The sequence below is a fragment of the Maylandia zebra genome, linkage group LG8 (assembly GCF_041146795.1).
Source record: "Maylandia zebra isolate NMK-2024a linkage group LG8, Mzebra_GT3a, whole genome shotgun sequence".
In the NCBI taxonomy this organism is placed as follows: Eukaryota; Metazoa; Chordata; class Actinopteri; order Cichliformes; family Cichlidae; genus Maylandia; species Maylandia zebra.
The window spans coordinates 1,943,397-1,957,755 of record NC_135174.1 but is presented as its reverse complement, the minus strand read 5'-3'; the positions used below and the strand labels follow the sequence as shown (position 1 = coordinate 1,957,755).

Below are 14,359 nucleotides of genomic sequence, written 5' to 3'. Positions count from 1 at the left end.
ACATAATGAGTGAGAGGATGCATGAAGAAGTGTACTGTTACTGGTTTTAAAGAGCAAAGGTGATGTGCAGCACTGTAGTAACTACAGAGGGACGCGCTGATGTGATGCTCACGGGGCAGCACTGCAGGTGTGCTGTTAGCTTTGCGAGTGTTTATGAAGACGTTTAGAGAAGGAACTGCACTTTGTCTCGTGGAGTTAGAGAGACTATGATGGTGCCAGGAGAGTAAATGTGGTGCTGCATGAGGACGTCAGGAGAAGAGAAGTATGTGAGGATGGTGCAGGGCATCCACGGGGATAGCGACACAGTGGTGAAGTGTGCAGCTGCTGGATTACACCAGCATCTGCTTCGAGCCCCTCAGATGAGGTCATGCAGGAGTGTGTGCGGAGTATGATGTTTGCAGACGGCAGAGAAGAGAAATCAAAGTCATTAGAAGCAAGACGGAGTTAGAGAGAGAGAAGCAGGTGCCGATGAGGCTCTTACACCAAGACAGGAGGCTGAGGATGCTCAGATGTTCATTGGGAGTGAGCAGCATTAGAAACGAGTCCATCGGAGCAGCAGTTCAGGCTGAGACGGTTTGGGCATGTGCAAAGCAGGGATGGTGGAAATACTGGACAAAGTGTGATGAATGTGGAGCTACTGGGCAGATTTCATGGATGTAGTGACAGAGGAGGATACGGAGGACAGGGTGAGATGGAGGTGAATGATCTGCTGTGGCAACGCCTGAAGGCTGTAGCTGGAAAGAAGAAGCAGCCTATAAAAATGAGATGAAACTGAAACAGCCTTAATAAAAATGATGAACAATCATAGTACTTTGTTACTTTTGATATGTGTGCCGCTGAGTGCTGGTGCCTTTTCTTTAATGAGCAGAAATGAAAATGGCCACGTCGTTCCTGCTTTACTCTACGCTCCAACCATACTGGTCCCATTTCTGTTGTGGCCAGAAGGCTCATTAAAGCAGGAATGTTGATTTGAAATGAGCCTTCTGGCTGTCCTGTCCTAACCTGCTCACAGCGACTGAGAGCAGCGTGGAAACTCAGACCTCCCTGCTGCCTTTATGCGAGTGATGATTTTCATCAAGAGGATTTCTTTACTAAGAACGTCAGATTTGTTGATTTTGAGCACATTTTGTACACATTGTAACCAAATTAAATGTGCTAATGAAAAATGAGTCATTCATAATTATGTTGGATACAGCAGCCATGGAGGGACGCTGGCTGTGGAGCGCAGGGAGGTCTGTCTGCTGGATGTAACACTGCCAAACCTGAACATGACCATAAGCTGCGTGTGCAGTCTGTCCTCTGATTGACATGTTTGCACGTGACTGACTCACACCTGCACATTAGCACACAGACACACTTGTGCTGTGCGCGCTTGGTGAGGCGGTTTGATGTTTGTGTTCGTGTCAGTGCTGTGCAGCTGAACGCAGCTTGTTGTATTATGTTGGCTGGAACAGTGTGTTCCTCTCGGTGCCTACCTAATGAGAACTGTTCTGCACTCACTGTCTTGGGCAGAAGTTCATATTTAACCCAAGTCAAAAAAAGCAACATGTATTGTGTTTGCAGTCACACAGAAGTTGAATCAGCTGCTGCCGTGATTTGTTTTATAGATTTCCACACACTGTACAACTTTTATGCATGATGTAGCGTGATTGTTAGAGTAAACAACACGGCCACTGAATGTGCAAATACAGTATATCAAAATTAGGCATGCAAATCCATCCATGCTCTTCCACTTATCTTTATCAGGCTCGCGGGGGCTGGAGTTTGTCCCAGCTACCATAGGGCGAGAGGCGGGGGTGCTCTGTGGACAGATCTGCTCACAGGGGAGAGAGACGAGCACCCACATCCACACCTGTGGACGATTTAGAATCACCAGGTGACCTCCCCTCACCCTCAGCTGGTGGCAGCAGATCGTAGGGGGCTGCTTGGTTGTTGGGGCCTCTCTGTATCAGTATAGAGGTCTTTACCTTTCAATATTAAATGCTTTGGGACAACTCATTGTGATCTGGTGCTGTATAAATAATATTGAAAGGAAGTCAAATGAATACACACTTCATGATAAACCACATGACTACAATATACACACTGACACTACACAGTCTGCCACATGAGTGGTGACTGAAACAGGAAGGAGTGTCAGGTTGGAGGGGGCAGTGCTGACTGCAGAGGAGTTGTAACACACACACACACACACACACACACACACACACACACAATGCAAATTCCTCTATTCTTAAATCACTCATGTTCACACAGAGCTCCCCGTTCTTTAGTAAAAACAGTCGTGTGTCTCTCACTCTCTGTGCGCTGCAGCCTCAGAGTTTTATTTCTTTCTTTTTGGAGTTGGACAGGAAGAAGAGAGTGGGAGGGGGCGGGGACTGCAATCTGTTTGGCATAAACGCTACAATGAAGTCAGTGTTTAGTGGGCCAGCCCAGGCTGCTGCTCAGTTCTGTGTGTGTGTGTGTGTGTGTGTGTGTGTGTGTGTGTGTGTGTGTTACTAGAAAATTGTGGTCTGAAGCTGAAGAGCAGCAGCCAGATAATAAAACTGTTAGTGCTGACTCACCAATCTGACCAAACGATGCACACACTGTGTTTCAGATCTGTCGCTCCACCTTTCTGCAGAGATGCTCTCTGTTACTCTCACGTACAGCAGAGTAGAACTTTACTTCATGTGATCATTAAATGCTCCTAAAATGCTTCAACAGCACAAACACAGTGGACAGGAGCAAGCTTAGGAGGCAACTGCTAACCACATAGCATGCTTATCAGTCCAGTATCAAAACAGCCGAGTCATATAAACCACAGAACAGATGCTGTCCCGCTGCCCCAATTTATTACTAGAGCACCAAATACAGATTCATCTGTTAATAATAGAGCCGACCAAACACAGTTTCCTTCTGTTAAGTGTAAATTCACTTTGAAAAGTCGAGTCTGATGAAGGGGATATGGGGTTTAGGAGCTCAGCAGGAACATCCAATGGAGATGTGGCTGGAAACCACAAAGTACCAAGTATTGGGTTTCATGGAAGCTGCTGCCAGCCCGACCCGTTGATGGTGTCATGAGGGGACGTTCAGTATTGTTCACATTGCAGGATCACTTCTGTGTGTTTAAAATTAAGAAGTTTTCTTTGTTTTCCTCCATGAATGTGACTGTTGGGGGAGGAAGGCAGCAAGCAGCTGACACACCCATTTTAATAGTGTTCAGCTGACAGCCTCAGAGCAAGTTTCTGGCTTTATGCCCTGCAGTGTTCCTAATACAAAAGCTGCTCTGTGCTGTTGCACAGTCACCTGCTGTGTCTGACTGAGACTTGTGTGGGAGACTATGATGCAACGTATGTAAGAGCGCCGTAAAACCACGTGTATAGAGTCAGCACTCAGATCTGACAAAACAAAAGCTTTGGAAGTCTGCTCGTCTTTGCCAGCTTACATCACTCATTCAGTTTTGACTGCCGTCAGAAAAAGGAGTCAAATTGTTGCTGGACTCGAGTTAGTTTCAGAACATCGTTTCAAACTGACATTACTGCAGGTTTGAAGCTTCATACTGACTAACAAACCAGGCAACATCATAGCCCCGCTGTTCACACACAGAGAATAGTGTGTGCGCTCACTGGGATGGATTACGAGTTAGAGGAGTCTATTAACAGAGGTCATTAGTCATCAGAAGGACAAACTCTAGAATATGAGACACGCTGCTTTCCACTGGGCTATTTTTAGGCTACACTGGTTTAATTTGGAGTTAAAAAAGGTTTTGAAAGTAGAGCACTGCAGCAGGATCAGAGAGGGAGGGGAAGGAGATGACAGAGAAGGTGAAATGAAAGCGGCCTCACTTCCTGCCTCTGTGTCTTTTTGACTCCTGCCACTCTTTATCTGTGAGGAGACGTACACGGACGGGTGCTCACACCCAGTTCTTATCTCACAGTTTTGTAAACAGTAATTAACAATAGAGAAGATTATAGATGATCTCATATATGAGAAAACGCTCAGAGATCAGAGCAGCTCTGAGCTGTCTCAGCCCGTCACCAGGATAAGGAGCAACTCGTCTTATTTGATTGAAACACCAGTAATCCGTTTTATTCTGGAACATCTCAGAATGGATCGTTACTACACGAGCTGTAGTGCACATAAGCTCCTGACTGAGCTGCACGGAGCTGTGAGACGGTGTGGTGTCTGTGGTTTGGTTACTCGTCGTCTTTTAGCATCCCTTTGTGTCTGTGATGTCTCTGTCTTATACCTGTTACCTTTTTACTGTCACAGCAGAAAATCTGTTGTTATAGAAAAACGTAATTATTGATACTTTGAATGTGTTACAGCGAAGGGATAAAGAATAAAAGAGCACGTAGTAGTGTGCAGAGTGAGGGCCTTATACTGTGAAATCAAAACGAGGTCACAGAAGAGTAAAAACGAACACTTTGTGGTACAAAGTGTACATTAATACATGAGTCGGCTCAGAGGGATGAGCGGGCGGCCGTATGATGGTGAAGAGCGGCGAGCTGCAGCCCTTGGCCGCCCTTCCCCTCTCTCACTCTGCTGTCTGTAAATAAAGCCAGCAAATAATTTAAAAATAAATAACCAGTACACTAGATCTAAGAAACTACTCCAACAAGGTGTCATGTAGGGATATGTGTGTGTGAATCTTTCTGGTATTTGTTTCACTTGGTTGTGGCTCGGTGCCACTGACAGTAGAGCTTCACAGCTGTATGAAACATAATATCACGTCTTTCAAAAACACTTCATTTTTTCCTGGTTTCTAGTTTCAGACTGAATCTGGGTTTTTTATGAACATCATCAGATTTTGACAGGAGTTGGATTTTTAGATGTTTTCAGTCACTGCGGTGAGAATCCGCTGATGTCTCAGCCATGGTGGTAATGCTGGCGCTTTAGATGCTGCGTCCACACTGGGCGGGATTTGCTCTGATGATGTTTGATGACTTCAAGTGACGAAGAGAAAAATAACCAGCAGCGATGCGAGATGGTCCCGACTTTTCTCACCTTGGAGGTGTGCGGTGACTGCGAGCGCCAGGGCAGGATACGATGGCTGACACATGACCTGCTTTTACAGGATTACCGAGACAACCAAAGGATGACACGTGTGCAAGTAACTGCCATCTGCTTCAAAGCCACCTTTGACGAGCAGTTTGCAGCTTTATATAAATAGTTTCAGCGGTCATCGGGATATAAATAAACTGAATGCACAAAACAACAACAAAGAGCTTGTATCTGTGCCCCAAAATAAGGTCGTTAAAACCCTTTTTCCTGTGCAAGTTTCTGTCATTGTAGTTACTACTGCTGACTTCACCCACAGAGTTCAGCTCCCCGTGCTAGCTCTATCATGTTTCTGCTTTAGCTTTTACCAAGACAGGCCTTTGCACAAATAAACAAGCACTGCTACCCTTCCCAGAAGTCTGGACTGAGGGAGGAGACTGCATTAGTTAGTATTTAATCCTTTAACAGCCTCATGTTCAGTCATTAAACAACAATGCTGCTGTACATCGTGCTAAAGCTCATGTAGACGATCAAAAAGGCACGTTTTTGTTGACACGACTGCTGTATGAACACGCATGAAAACATCATAAAACACTGAAATGTAATGCATTAGAAAAGAAGTGTGATGTGAAAACCTTTATTCTGTAGATATGAACTGAATTAAGCAGGAAAAGTGTCTGAAGATTATTCCAGGCTTTTTATCTGAACCCACAACATACTGTGCGAGTGACACATCCATCAGAGGAAGCAGGGATGTTAGCAGAGGCAAAATCAGTCTGTTATTACAGACGGAAAAATCCAGAACCGGAAAGAAGGATCTTTTCATCACCCACATTCCAGCAAGTACAGTATGATGATCCCAGTCTGGACTGAGCACAGGGTGTGAACCATTCATCAAGGAAGAGACGTCTAGATTAGACTTTGCAGAAGATCCACGAGCTAGCAGCAGCCTGTGCAAGAAGGACACGGAGGCTCTGACACACTGTGACGTACATAACTCTTTCTTTTCTTACATTTAGGACTTTTGTGGTCACGTTAATAAAGAAATGTAAACATTCTAAAGAGTTATTAGCTTTTGAAGTTGAAATGAACACGGTGGCACCGGTAGCTGAGAAACCATCGTCTGTGTCAGTCTGGTTGTTTCTGAGCTGGCTTTGACTCAAACACGTGTTTAATCATTTGCTGGTACTTGTTGGTGTCTTTAAGGATGAGGTGGACAGTCAAAGCCCAGTGTTAAGAGACAACCCTCAGCTCCACGAAGAAGTGAAAGGCTGGCTCAAAGACCAGAAGGTGCAGGAGATTTTTATGCAAGGTAAGTCTTTGTTTGGACTGTGTGGTCGCATTTTAGCATGCCGTCTTATTTCGCTAAAGCTCACCACGTCAGTGACATCGTTACTGTAATAGTTGTTGTATAAGGAACATGCAGTGGGACTATAACTGCAGTGGGAACTGTTTCCTGTGGCTCGCAGGTCCCTACTCATTAAATGGCTACCGTGTGCGTGTGTACAGACAAGACTCGGCCACCCAGTGGTTCACTGGTATCATTACACATCACGACCTCTTCAGTCGAAACATGGTCGTTATGAATGACCAGGTACGTGGATGCACTCACACACAGTTATGTGATGTTATTATTTAAGTAGTTTTACACTGTGTGAAATGGATCGAAAGGATGGGACGTGTGACCTTAACCTGAGACACACCCCTCTGTCTTCATCGTGTTTAAAATAATAATCATTTACAGACGTTTCATCTGATTTCATCTGCTATTAAGAGACAGAGGCAAAAGGAGTGGAGTTTGACTTTTCCCGTTAGCCTTCAATGAAAGCAGGCATGAATCTGACACCGCCCAGTTACTGATTTACACTGAAATCAGATTGATACCATAGATGGATCTACTCAGTCTCAGAAGTGTTTGAATCTTAGTCACCTCAGGGTCAGAGGCCGTTTTGGTGTATCTACTCTGAAGGATACCTGTAATGGTTGGTTAGCAGTCTGCAGATATTCTGTTCTTGCTATAGACCTGTACATGCAGAGTAACGTAAATACTCTAATGATGTTGTTTACATTTGCATCTGTTCATCATTTGATATCATTTGAATTCTCCAAGATACGAGTGTCGAATGAACCTGGTGTGTGTGCTCAGGTGCTAGAGCCTCAGAACGTGGATCCATCCATGGTCCAGATGACCTTTCTGGATGACGTTGTTCACTCTTTGCTGAAAGGGGAAAACATCGGCATTACCTCCAGGCGCAGGTCGCGATCCAGTCAGAACAACAACGCTGCCCACGTGAGTACAGACACAGAAGCAAATATGACATACAGTGATAAACTATCTGTCACCTGTGCTGTAGGTACTCAGTGAAAAATTAGAAATGAGGAATAAAGATGGATTGTATGCAAAATATTGAGTTGATGAGGGTGTGGAGTTGAGACGAAACACACAAAGCTGTAGAATAGCAAAGATTGGTGTACTCATGACTGTCGAGCTGAATGCATCCAGCACGTGGCTTTTGGTGTTGTTTCTGTTAGCGAGCAGCTGCTGCTTTTCATCTAATCTCAGCATCATCTGCATCCTCCTGTGTATCTGTCCGTGTCAGAGACATTGGTCAACACAGATCTCTGAACGCTCCGCGTCGTCATCCTTATCCTCAGCATTCCCTGAACAGGGCTGTGGCTCCGAATCTTCCACAGAGCTGTTTGACCAATGTCCTTCCTTATTTTCTGTGTTCACCGTGTCTTTAAATTGCCAACTTTGCCTTTAACGTAAAAGTTTCTATGAACCTCGCCTAAGAGGTTAGACACTCAGGCGCTCTGTTGTTCTGCTCACCTCTCGGCTCCGTGTAATGTGCCTGCGGTGTCAGCAGGTGACCATTAAACTGTGGTGATGTAATGTCAAGTTGCCACGTACTCGTTTGAAGCAAGCTGGTGTAAGGAGCTAACGTTGAACTCTTAGCCAGTCCCGCAGTCAATAACAACATTTCTCCTTGTCCCACATTTTCTTTGTGTTCATTTCATTTTGTTATTTTTCTTTTTATTATTTTTTCCTGTTGTCGTTGACATTTTAAAGATGGCGGGAGGGAGACCCGGCGGGACCACTGGCAGCACTCAGGTACCCCAGAACCCCCACTGCTACACCACCTCCCAACCCTCCAGTCCTACACTTTCTGCAGTAGAACAAAGCTGACAGACGTCCTCTGTGCTCAACATTTTCACACACCCCTAAATCTAACTCAGGCCCAGGGTTGTACTTACAGTGTGAAGCGCCGTGATGCGATTACTGTTTTCATTTGGTACTTATAAAAGAACAAGCTGAGTATCTGCAGTGGAGCTCTAATTCCACACATCTGCACTGAGATGCAGTCTGGAGCCAGCGTCACACACTGGGACAAAGCTGGAAACACGGTCAGTGATCAGCTTCAGTGGAAGCGGACTGATCTGTCTTCTCAGTCTTATAGGTTCATTTCTGTAAGTCAGGTTTTATTAAATACTACTGGCTGCCTCAGCAGGCACTCGGTCACATCAACTATCAATAGTTTTACTCCATTGGTCTTTTGGACTGCTCGTGGAGTAATCGAATAAGCAGACAAATTAAACTCTGTGAAGGTAAAACGTGGAGCTCTGTGACAGTGTTTGTTAAATGAATATAGCTGACCTGCCTAAATCATCTGAAACGTATAATATTCGGCCATTAATTCAGTTTAAAACGTTTTCTGTGAACACAGATTGCATTAAACCTAAATCTGTGCTCTGCAACGTTTCACATGTTCATTAAAAGAGTAACCGGGCCAAAGTGCTTCTCACAGCGCCATCTACTGGCTGCTTTAGCCTCCGCCACACCCCGGGTAATATAGCTGCTCCCAGCTGTGACGGTGTGTGTGACCACAGAGGTCAGTGCAGCAGTGTGGGGTTGCTTTTTGCTATGCCTTTCACCAAGGATTAGATCACGTGATTCAAGAACTACCTCTCACAGACACTGAATGTGCTGTGCATCATGTGCCTGGCTGTAGGTTCTGTCCTTATCAAAGCCACGGTTTGACCGCTTTAGCACGTGTCCCTCTCACGGTCAGCAACGGGACAGAGTGAATAAACACACTGGCACAGCAGCCTCCAACATGTCAGTCAGAGTCTGTAGGAGTTGTGCTAACAGGAACAGACTAAGATCGACCACACGGCGCTGAATGTCAGTGTTTGTCAGCTTCTAGTGATTACGGGGAAATAACCACGGGCCCATGTTGGTCATGAAAAGTGGATAGGTGCTTAGTTCAATGACTCACTCTGAGGCAACTTCATTGACCTGCTGATGCTGGGAATTAAGGATAACGCTGACTAATGGGAGAGAAAGGAGCGCCCACTGCCACAAACAGGAAGTGAAGCCGCAGCCTGGTAATGAGGCCTCGGTGTCAGCCTTCACAGCGATGGAAACAAAAAACTCCTAAAGACCTCATTTCACTTATTTCACTTACAAATGGTGACGTTCTCGTGCAGCACAAATGTAGCCAGATCGGCATCACTGTCATCTATAATGAAAAACATGTCGTTTTCCAAAGCAGAGCTAAGCCTAGATAATCACATGCAGCTCGTTTATTGTAAATACAAATTGGACATTTAGCAAATTTAGTTCCTTGTAAACATCTTGTGAATTGCACTGACTGCGGTGTTGCATAGTACTCTGCTGCATGCGTACAGTAAATCGTATTGAGCAGGTGTGCTTTCAGGGACAGGGGTTATCAGCGTGCAGACCCCTGAACACCTTCAGCAGAAATAGATCAGCAGGTGCAGCATTGTCTTTTACTATACTGGTTACAATCATTTGAGCGTACTGGTTTGTAGGTTTTCATCTACTTTACAGACAAATGCACCTTCATGTTCTCTGCAGCTCTGGGACCTCGTTGCCTAATATACCATAAGAAGCAGAATGACAGTGTCTTTGTTGCTGTGCGAGAGTCACAGTATCAGGATGTGCTGGGGCAGTGATGCTGTCACTGATGAGCTCTCTCTAGCCTGAGATCAGCTCACTGCCCTGCACTCTGCAGCCTATAAAACCCAAGTTAAGGACAGCTCCAGTCATCCGTGTGTCATCTTCCATCACTGCTGTGGGGGCATCATAGCAATATTGTCCTTCCTGTCTGCTGTGGGTCATTTGAATGACAGTAGGCAGTGACCCTCAGTTGCAGTCGGGGATGTTAACTTTGTGCTCTTTCACACCAACCCCCCAGCAGACTGATAGTGTTAGCTGTGCATCTTCACCCACCAAGTTAAGTAGTTTAAACTTCACTGACATGATTTCACATATTAAACTAGGCAACTGCATAATAGCTACTGTCTACCAGAAGCTTCTGTGCTGTCACTGGGACCCAAAGCCTGTCGGGTAACCTCAACACTGCACAGATGGAGGTTTGTTCCTGTCCACGTGATAAATAGGAACATTCTCTGAAACTAGAAAGTACAAAGTAAAGCCTGATGACTCCAGCCTGTTGCAGGGAGTGTTCGTGTCTGTGGACGTTCCTCTGACTGAAGCTAAACTCAGGCGTGTTTTAAATTAATTGCAGAAGTATATCAAGCAGTCATACATATCTGACTGTCGTATAGATACCATATAGAAGAACGGTGTGTTTGTAGTAGTTGTTTCAGTGTTCCTTTCTTACCTCATAATCTGTACAGTTGCTTCACACCCATGGTAGCCCAGTTACTTCTTTTGTTTGTTGATGTCATGTGTAAATGTGTCAGCCAATGCTTGATTGTGTGCAGCATACAGCCTGCCAGCCGTAACAGTGAAACCAGACAATAGAATCTGATGTAGGCTTTACTGATGTTGTTGAGGTGCACGTACTGGTGGGTAAACTCAGACTTGTGTTTGTGATTCTGTAGATTCTGTTCATAAATTGAATTTGTTATTTATTTCTGTTTTCATTCTTGCAGAGTCATTACACACGAGCCCAGGCTAACAGCCCTCGCCCCATCATGACATCAATAGGCCCCAACTCTAAAGCCTCACAGGGCATGCTGGCCTCCCAACAACTGAGCCAATCACAGCAGAGTCAGCAACCGGCCAGCCAATTACACCACTCGCCTGGTGGCAGCGGGCGGGAGCAGAGAGAGCAGCGCATCTCTCGTTCTTCCAGGAGGAAGGGATCAGATAGCAGCGTTCCAGAGGAGGAAAAGGACCGAAGAGAAGAGCCCGCAGGGCGAGGTGAGTCGGGTTTCATCACAAGAGAGCTAAAACATGCACACACGTGAAGGCGTTTCATGGAAGCCACTTAAAACTCCAGTTAGTGGTTGTGGTAAAAAGCCCATTTTCATGTCATATTGAGAACAATAAATCGAGTCAAACAGAACAAATATCATGCCTGTGTCTCAGTGAAATCACAACAGCATAAATGCTCACCTTTCACAAAGTGACTTCACCAGAATGTGATGTCACGGTGGCTTTCCCCATCTTTTATGTACAGTCTATGACCTTAACCTAACCTATGGAAAAAAGAAGCAATTTTTGGTCGCTGTGCAAAGGTTAGCTTAACGTAAGACTCGGACCAGACGTTAGATGTTAGATGTATTATGCACCATCATATTTAGTTTGTAGGTTTCTGTTCAGGAAAGTTTACTTTTGCGCCTCACCCATGTGTGTGGATCTGACCCAGTTTAGTGGCTAAACCAGTCCAACCTCTCACTGGCTCTGCGGCGATTACGGTCATGGTCAGACTGAGGTTTTACCTCCAGTGCTGAATATTAAAACTGTGCATTCTGACAGCCCCTAACAACAGGTGGGTGGACATGATGATTCAACAGTCCAACATATTAACAGAAAGTTGTGTGTGTTATGTGACTGTGCAAGTGTTCTTGTCTCTTTCCTTAACATCTGAGCAGCAGCTTGCCTTTGTTTGTGATACTGAAAATGTTTCAAATGTCTGTAAAGGAACCCAGCTACACGACGATCTGTCCAAAATAAATCTGTCGCTACCACGAGTCTCACACAGGTGCAGAATGATCCCACCTGTTTGTCGTTTGTTCAGAGCCCAAGTCCAAGGTGAAGCAGTCTGCGAACAAACGCAGGAAAGGTGACGAAGATGAGAAGAAGGCGGGTCCAAAGAAGCCGAAGACCGACATGACATCCGATCTGTCCGAGAGCAGCGACTCAGAAAATCCTCACAATAAGAGAGCCGCCCACTCCTCTTGCTCATCTTCTTCCTCCACCTCCTCATCTTCCTCCTCCTCCTCCTCTTCCTCCTCCTCAGAGCCCAACTCTGAGAACGAGCTAAAGACTCGCAGTGACGTGAAACCAAGTGCCATTTCTAAAATGGAGGAGGACGAGAAGCCGCTTCTGCAGGGACCCGAGACCAACGATTCCTCGTCTGTCATTGGCCGCCTGTCTCCATGGGCGGAGCTTCAAGCAACAGAGGATGTCAAAAAGAGCGTAGTGAAGGAAACGAGCAAAATGTTATCAAAGGAAGACGAGGAACTGGTCGCCGTAACGCAGATCACCCAGTCTCCACGGCAACAGACGCCGCTGATGTCTGATGTTGTCCAGGGCGGCGTTCTGGAGAACAGCAAGAACACTGTGAAAGGTGAGCTGCTGCAAGTTTCTCATCTCTGACGACGCTTCAGTGTTCTTACTTTGTTGTGTTTTGTTTTAGCGTCGTCTCGATCCCAGACGCCGTCGCTGTCCCACCTCCACAGCGCCGGTGTGATTGACATCACAGATGACGCCCAGGCCACCGTGCACCGCGAGAGCTCAGAGGCTGTGTCGGCACTGCTCGCTTCCGAAAAGGCCGAGTCCACGGCCCTTTCACCTTACCTCTCTCTCAACCCTTCACCCGTCTCATCGCCTCCTGTAGCGCCGTCTCCCTCGCCATCGGAGGGAGGCCGCAGGACGGAGATGGAACCTCCCGTGCAGCATCAAGGCATCTTGGGAGGCGGCGTTACGGCGACTAAGAGCGTAAGCAGCAGGCTGGAGTTTGCGTCCTCTGAGGTCATCAGGTGAGTGCAGACAATGTTTTAAATATTTCAGCTCACGTGTTTTTACCTGATGCTGGGACGGCGCCCGAGCGACATGGACGCCTGTGACAGAATGAAGCGACGTACGAGTTTACATTGATACAATAGCTGTTATCTCAAGGTCAGGGGTCAGAGGTCAAGGTTTCTGAAAATCTGGTGACTGCGATAATTCGAGATCAAGGCGACATATTCTATTGAAATTCATCCCGTAGGTGTGGTGCCTGAGCTGCGGCTGTAAAAACATTAATGTGGTGGTGATCCAGCTGTGGAGTGGGACTACTTTTCCCAGGGCCTTTTCCTTACTCCAAAACCAGGAGTTGGACATATTTCCGGTGCTGTTTGATCGTAGAGCTCAACAACAACAACAACAACAACAATCTTTATTTATAGAGCACATTTAAAAGCCTTGGGCATACCAAAGTGCTTTACATAAAACAATAAAAAATAAAACAGTTCACACATTAACATCAAATACATAAAGGTAACGAATTATGTTCACAGATAAAAGCCACCAATAAGAGTAAACTGCAGCACATAGGTTATAGCAAGATAAGACTGTACCACCATGATAAAAGACACCAATAATGGAAAGAAAGCAGAGAATTTAATACAATAGGTCAATAGGTCACTGCAAGCAAGCTCAACCACTGCTGGATTTGTGGGCCTATTTTAGGAGAGTAAAACACCTTTTTATATTAAAATATTAGCAGTCAACACAAGTTTAGCAAACACAATGGATCTCTGGTCATCAAAACTAGAACCACATCTGGCACAGCTGTGATCGCGGCCTGCTCTGGCTCCTAGCTACTGCACATTTGTGGCTTTGTGATTCCCTAAAACCTGCAGATTGAGGGAGATACTGAACTTTGTTTTACCTGGTATGCATAAATATATATTCTTTACGTATGTGTTTATTCCTCCAGTGTGCTTTGTGTACCAAAAGTATTGCTCACTTAGCCAAGATGTAGGGCAGCGCACTGGATGGTGGATGTCACTGTTAAATAGAGCAGCCCACTAGGACCCCTCTGTGTTTGCATGTTTTTGCCATTCATGTAGACTCTTTCTGGTTACTGTAGGCTCCAGTGCAAAGACATGAATGTTAGGTTCCCACCTTCTCTCGCCTTTTGTAGCCTTGAGATAGACTAGCAGCATGTTTAGGATGCACCCTGCTGTTTCTCCTGTCACACTCGGATAGACCTGTGACTAGGCTAACAGGAAGTACATGGATAGATGGAAAATGACCTGGTCGGGTCAGGGTTAGACAAAGTGGACTGAGGATCTGAAACTGAAAAAGAAACGTGTCCCAGTCCTGGATCGTAACTGAATGCAATCACAGAAACCTGCCCTGGACCACATGGTGATCTGAGGACTTCTCTCAACG

General features: G+C 45.7%; 1 protein-coding gene across 3 annotated transcripts in view; it reads left to right on the top strand.

Moving 5' to 3' along the window:
- The window catches only part of jmjd1cb (jumonji domain containing 1Cb), a 122,129-nt gene that overhangs the window by 85,950 nt on the left and 21,820 nt on the right, over positions 1-14,359 (top strand). For 2 of the 3 annotated variants that reach the window (XM_004570372.5, XM_023153592.3), the window contains 7 exons: positions 6,190-6,295; positions 6,453-6,577; positions 7,130-7,273; positions 8,054-8,095; positions 10,906-11,176; positions 11,997-12,548; positions 12,618-12,960. In XM_004570372.5, coding sequence (XP_004570429.3) covers positions 6,190-6,295; positions 6,453-6,577; positions 7,130-7,273; positions 8,054-8,095; positions 10,906-11,176; positions 11,997-12,548; positions 12,618-12,960 — 1,583 coding nt within the window. The remainder of the gene's footprint in view (positions 1-6,189; positions 6,296-6,452; positions 6,578-7,129; positions 7,274-8,053; positions 8,096-10,905; positions 11,177-11,996; positions 12,549-12,617; positions 12,961-14,359) is intronic. The other variant, XM_004570373.6, reaches the window with a different exon arrangement.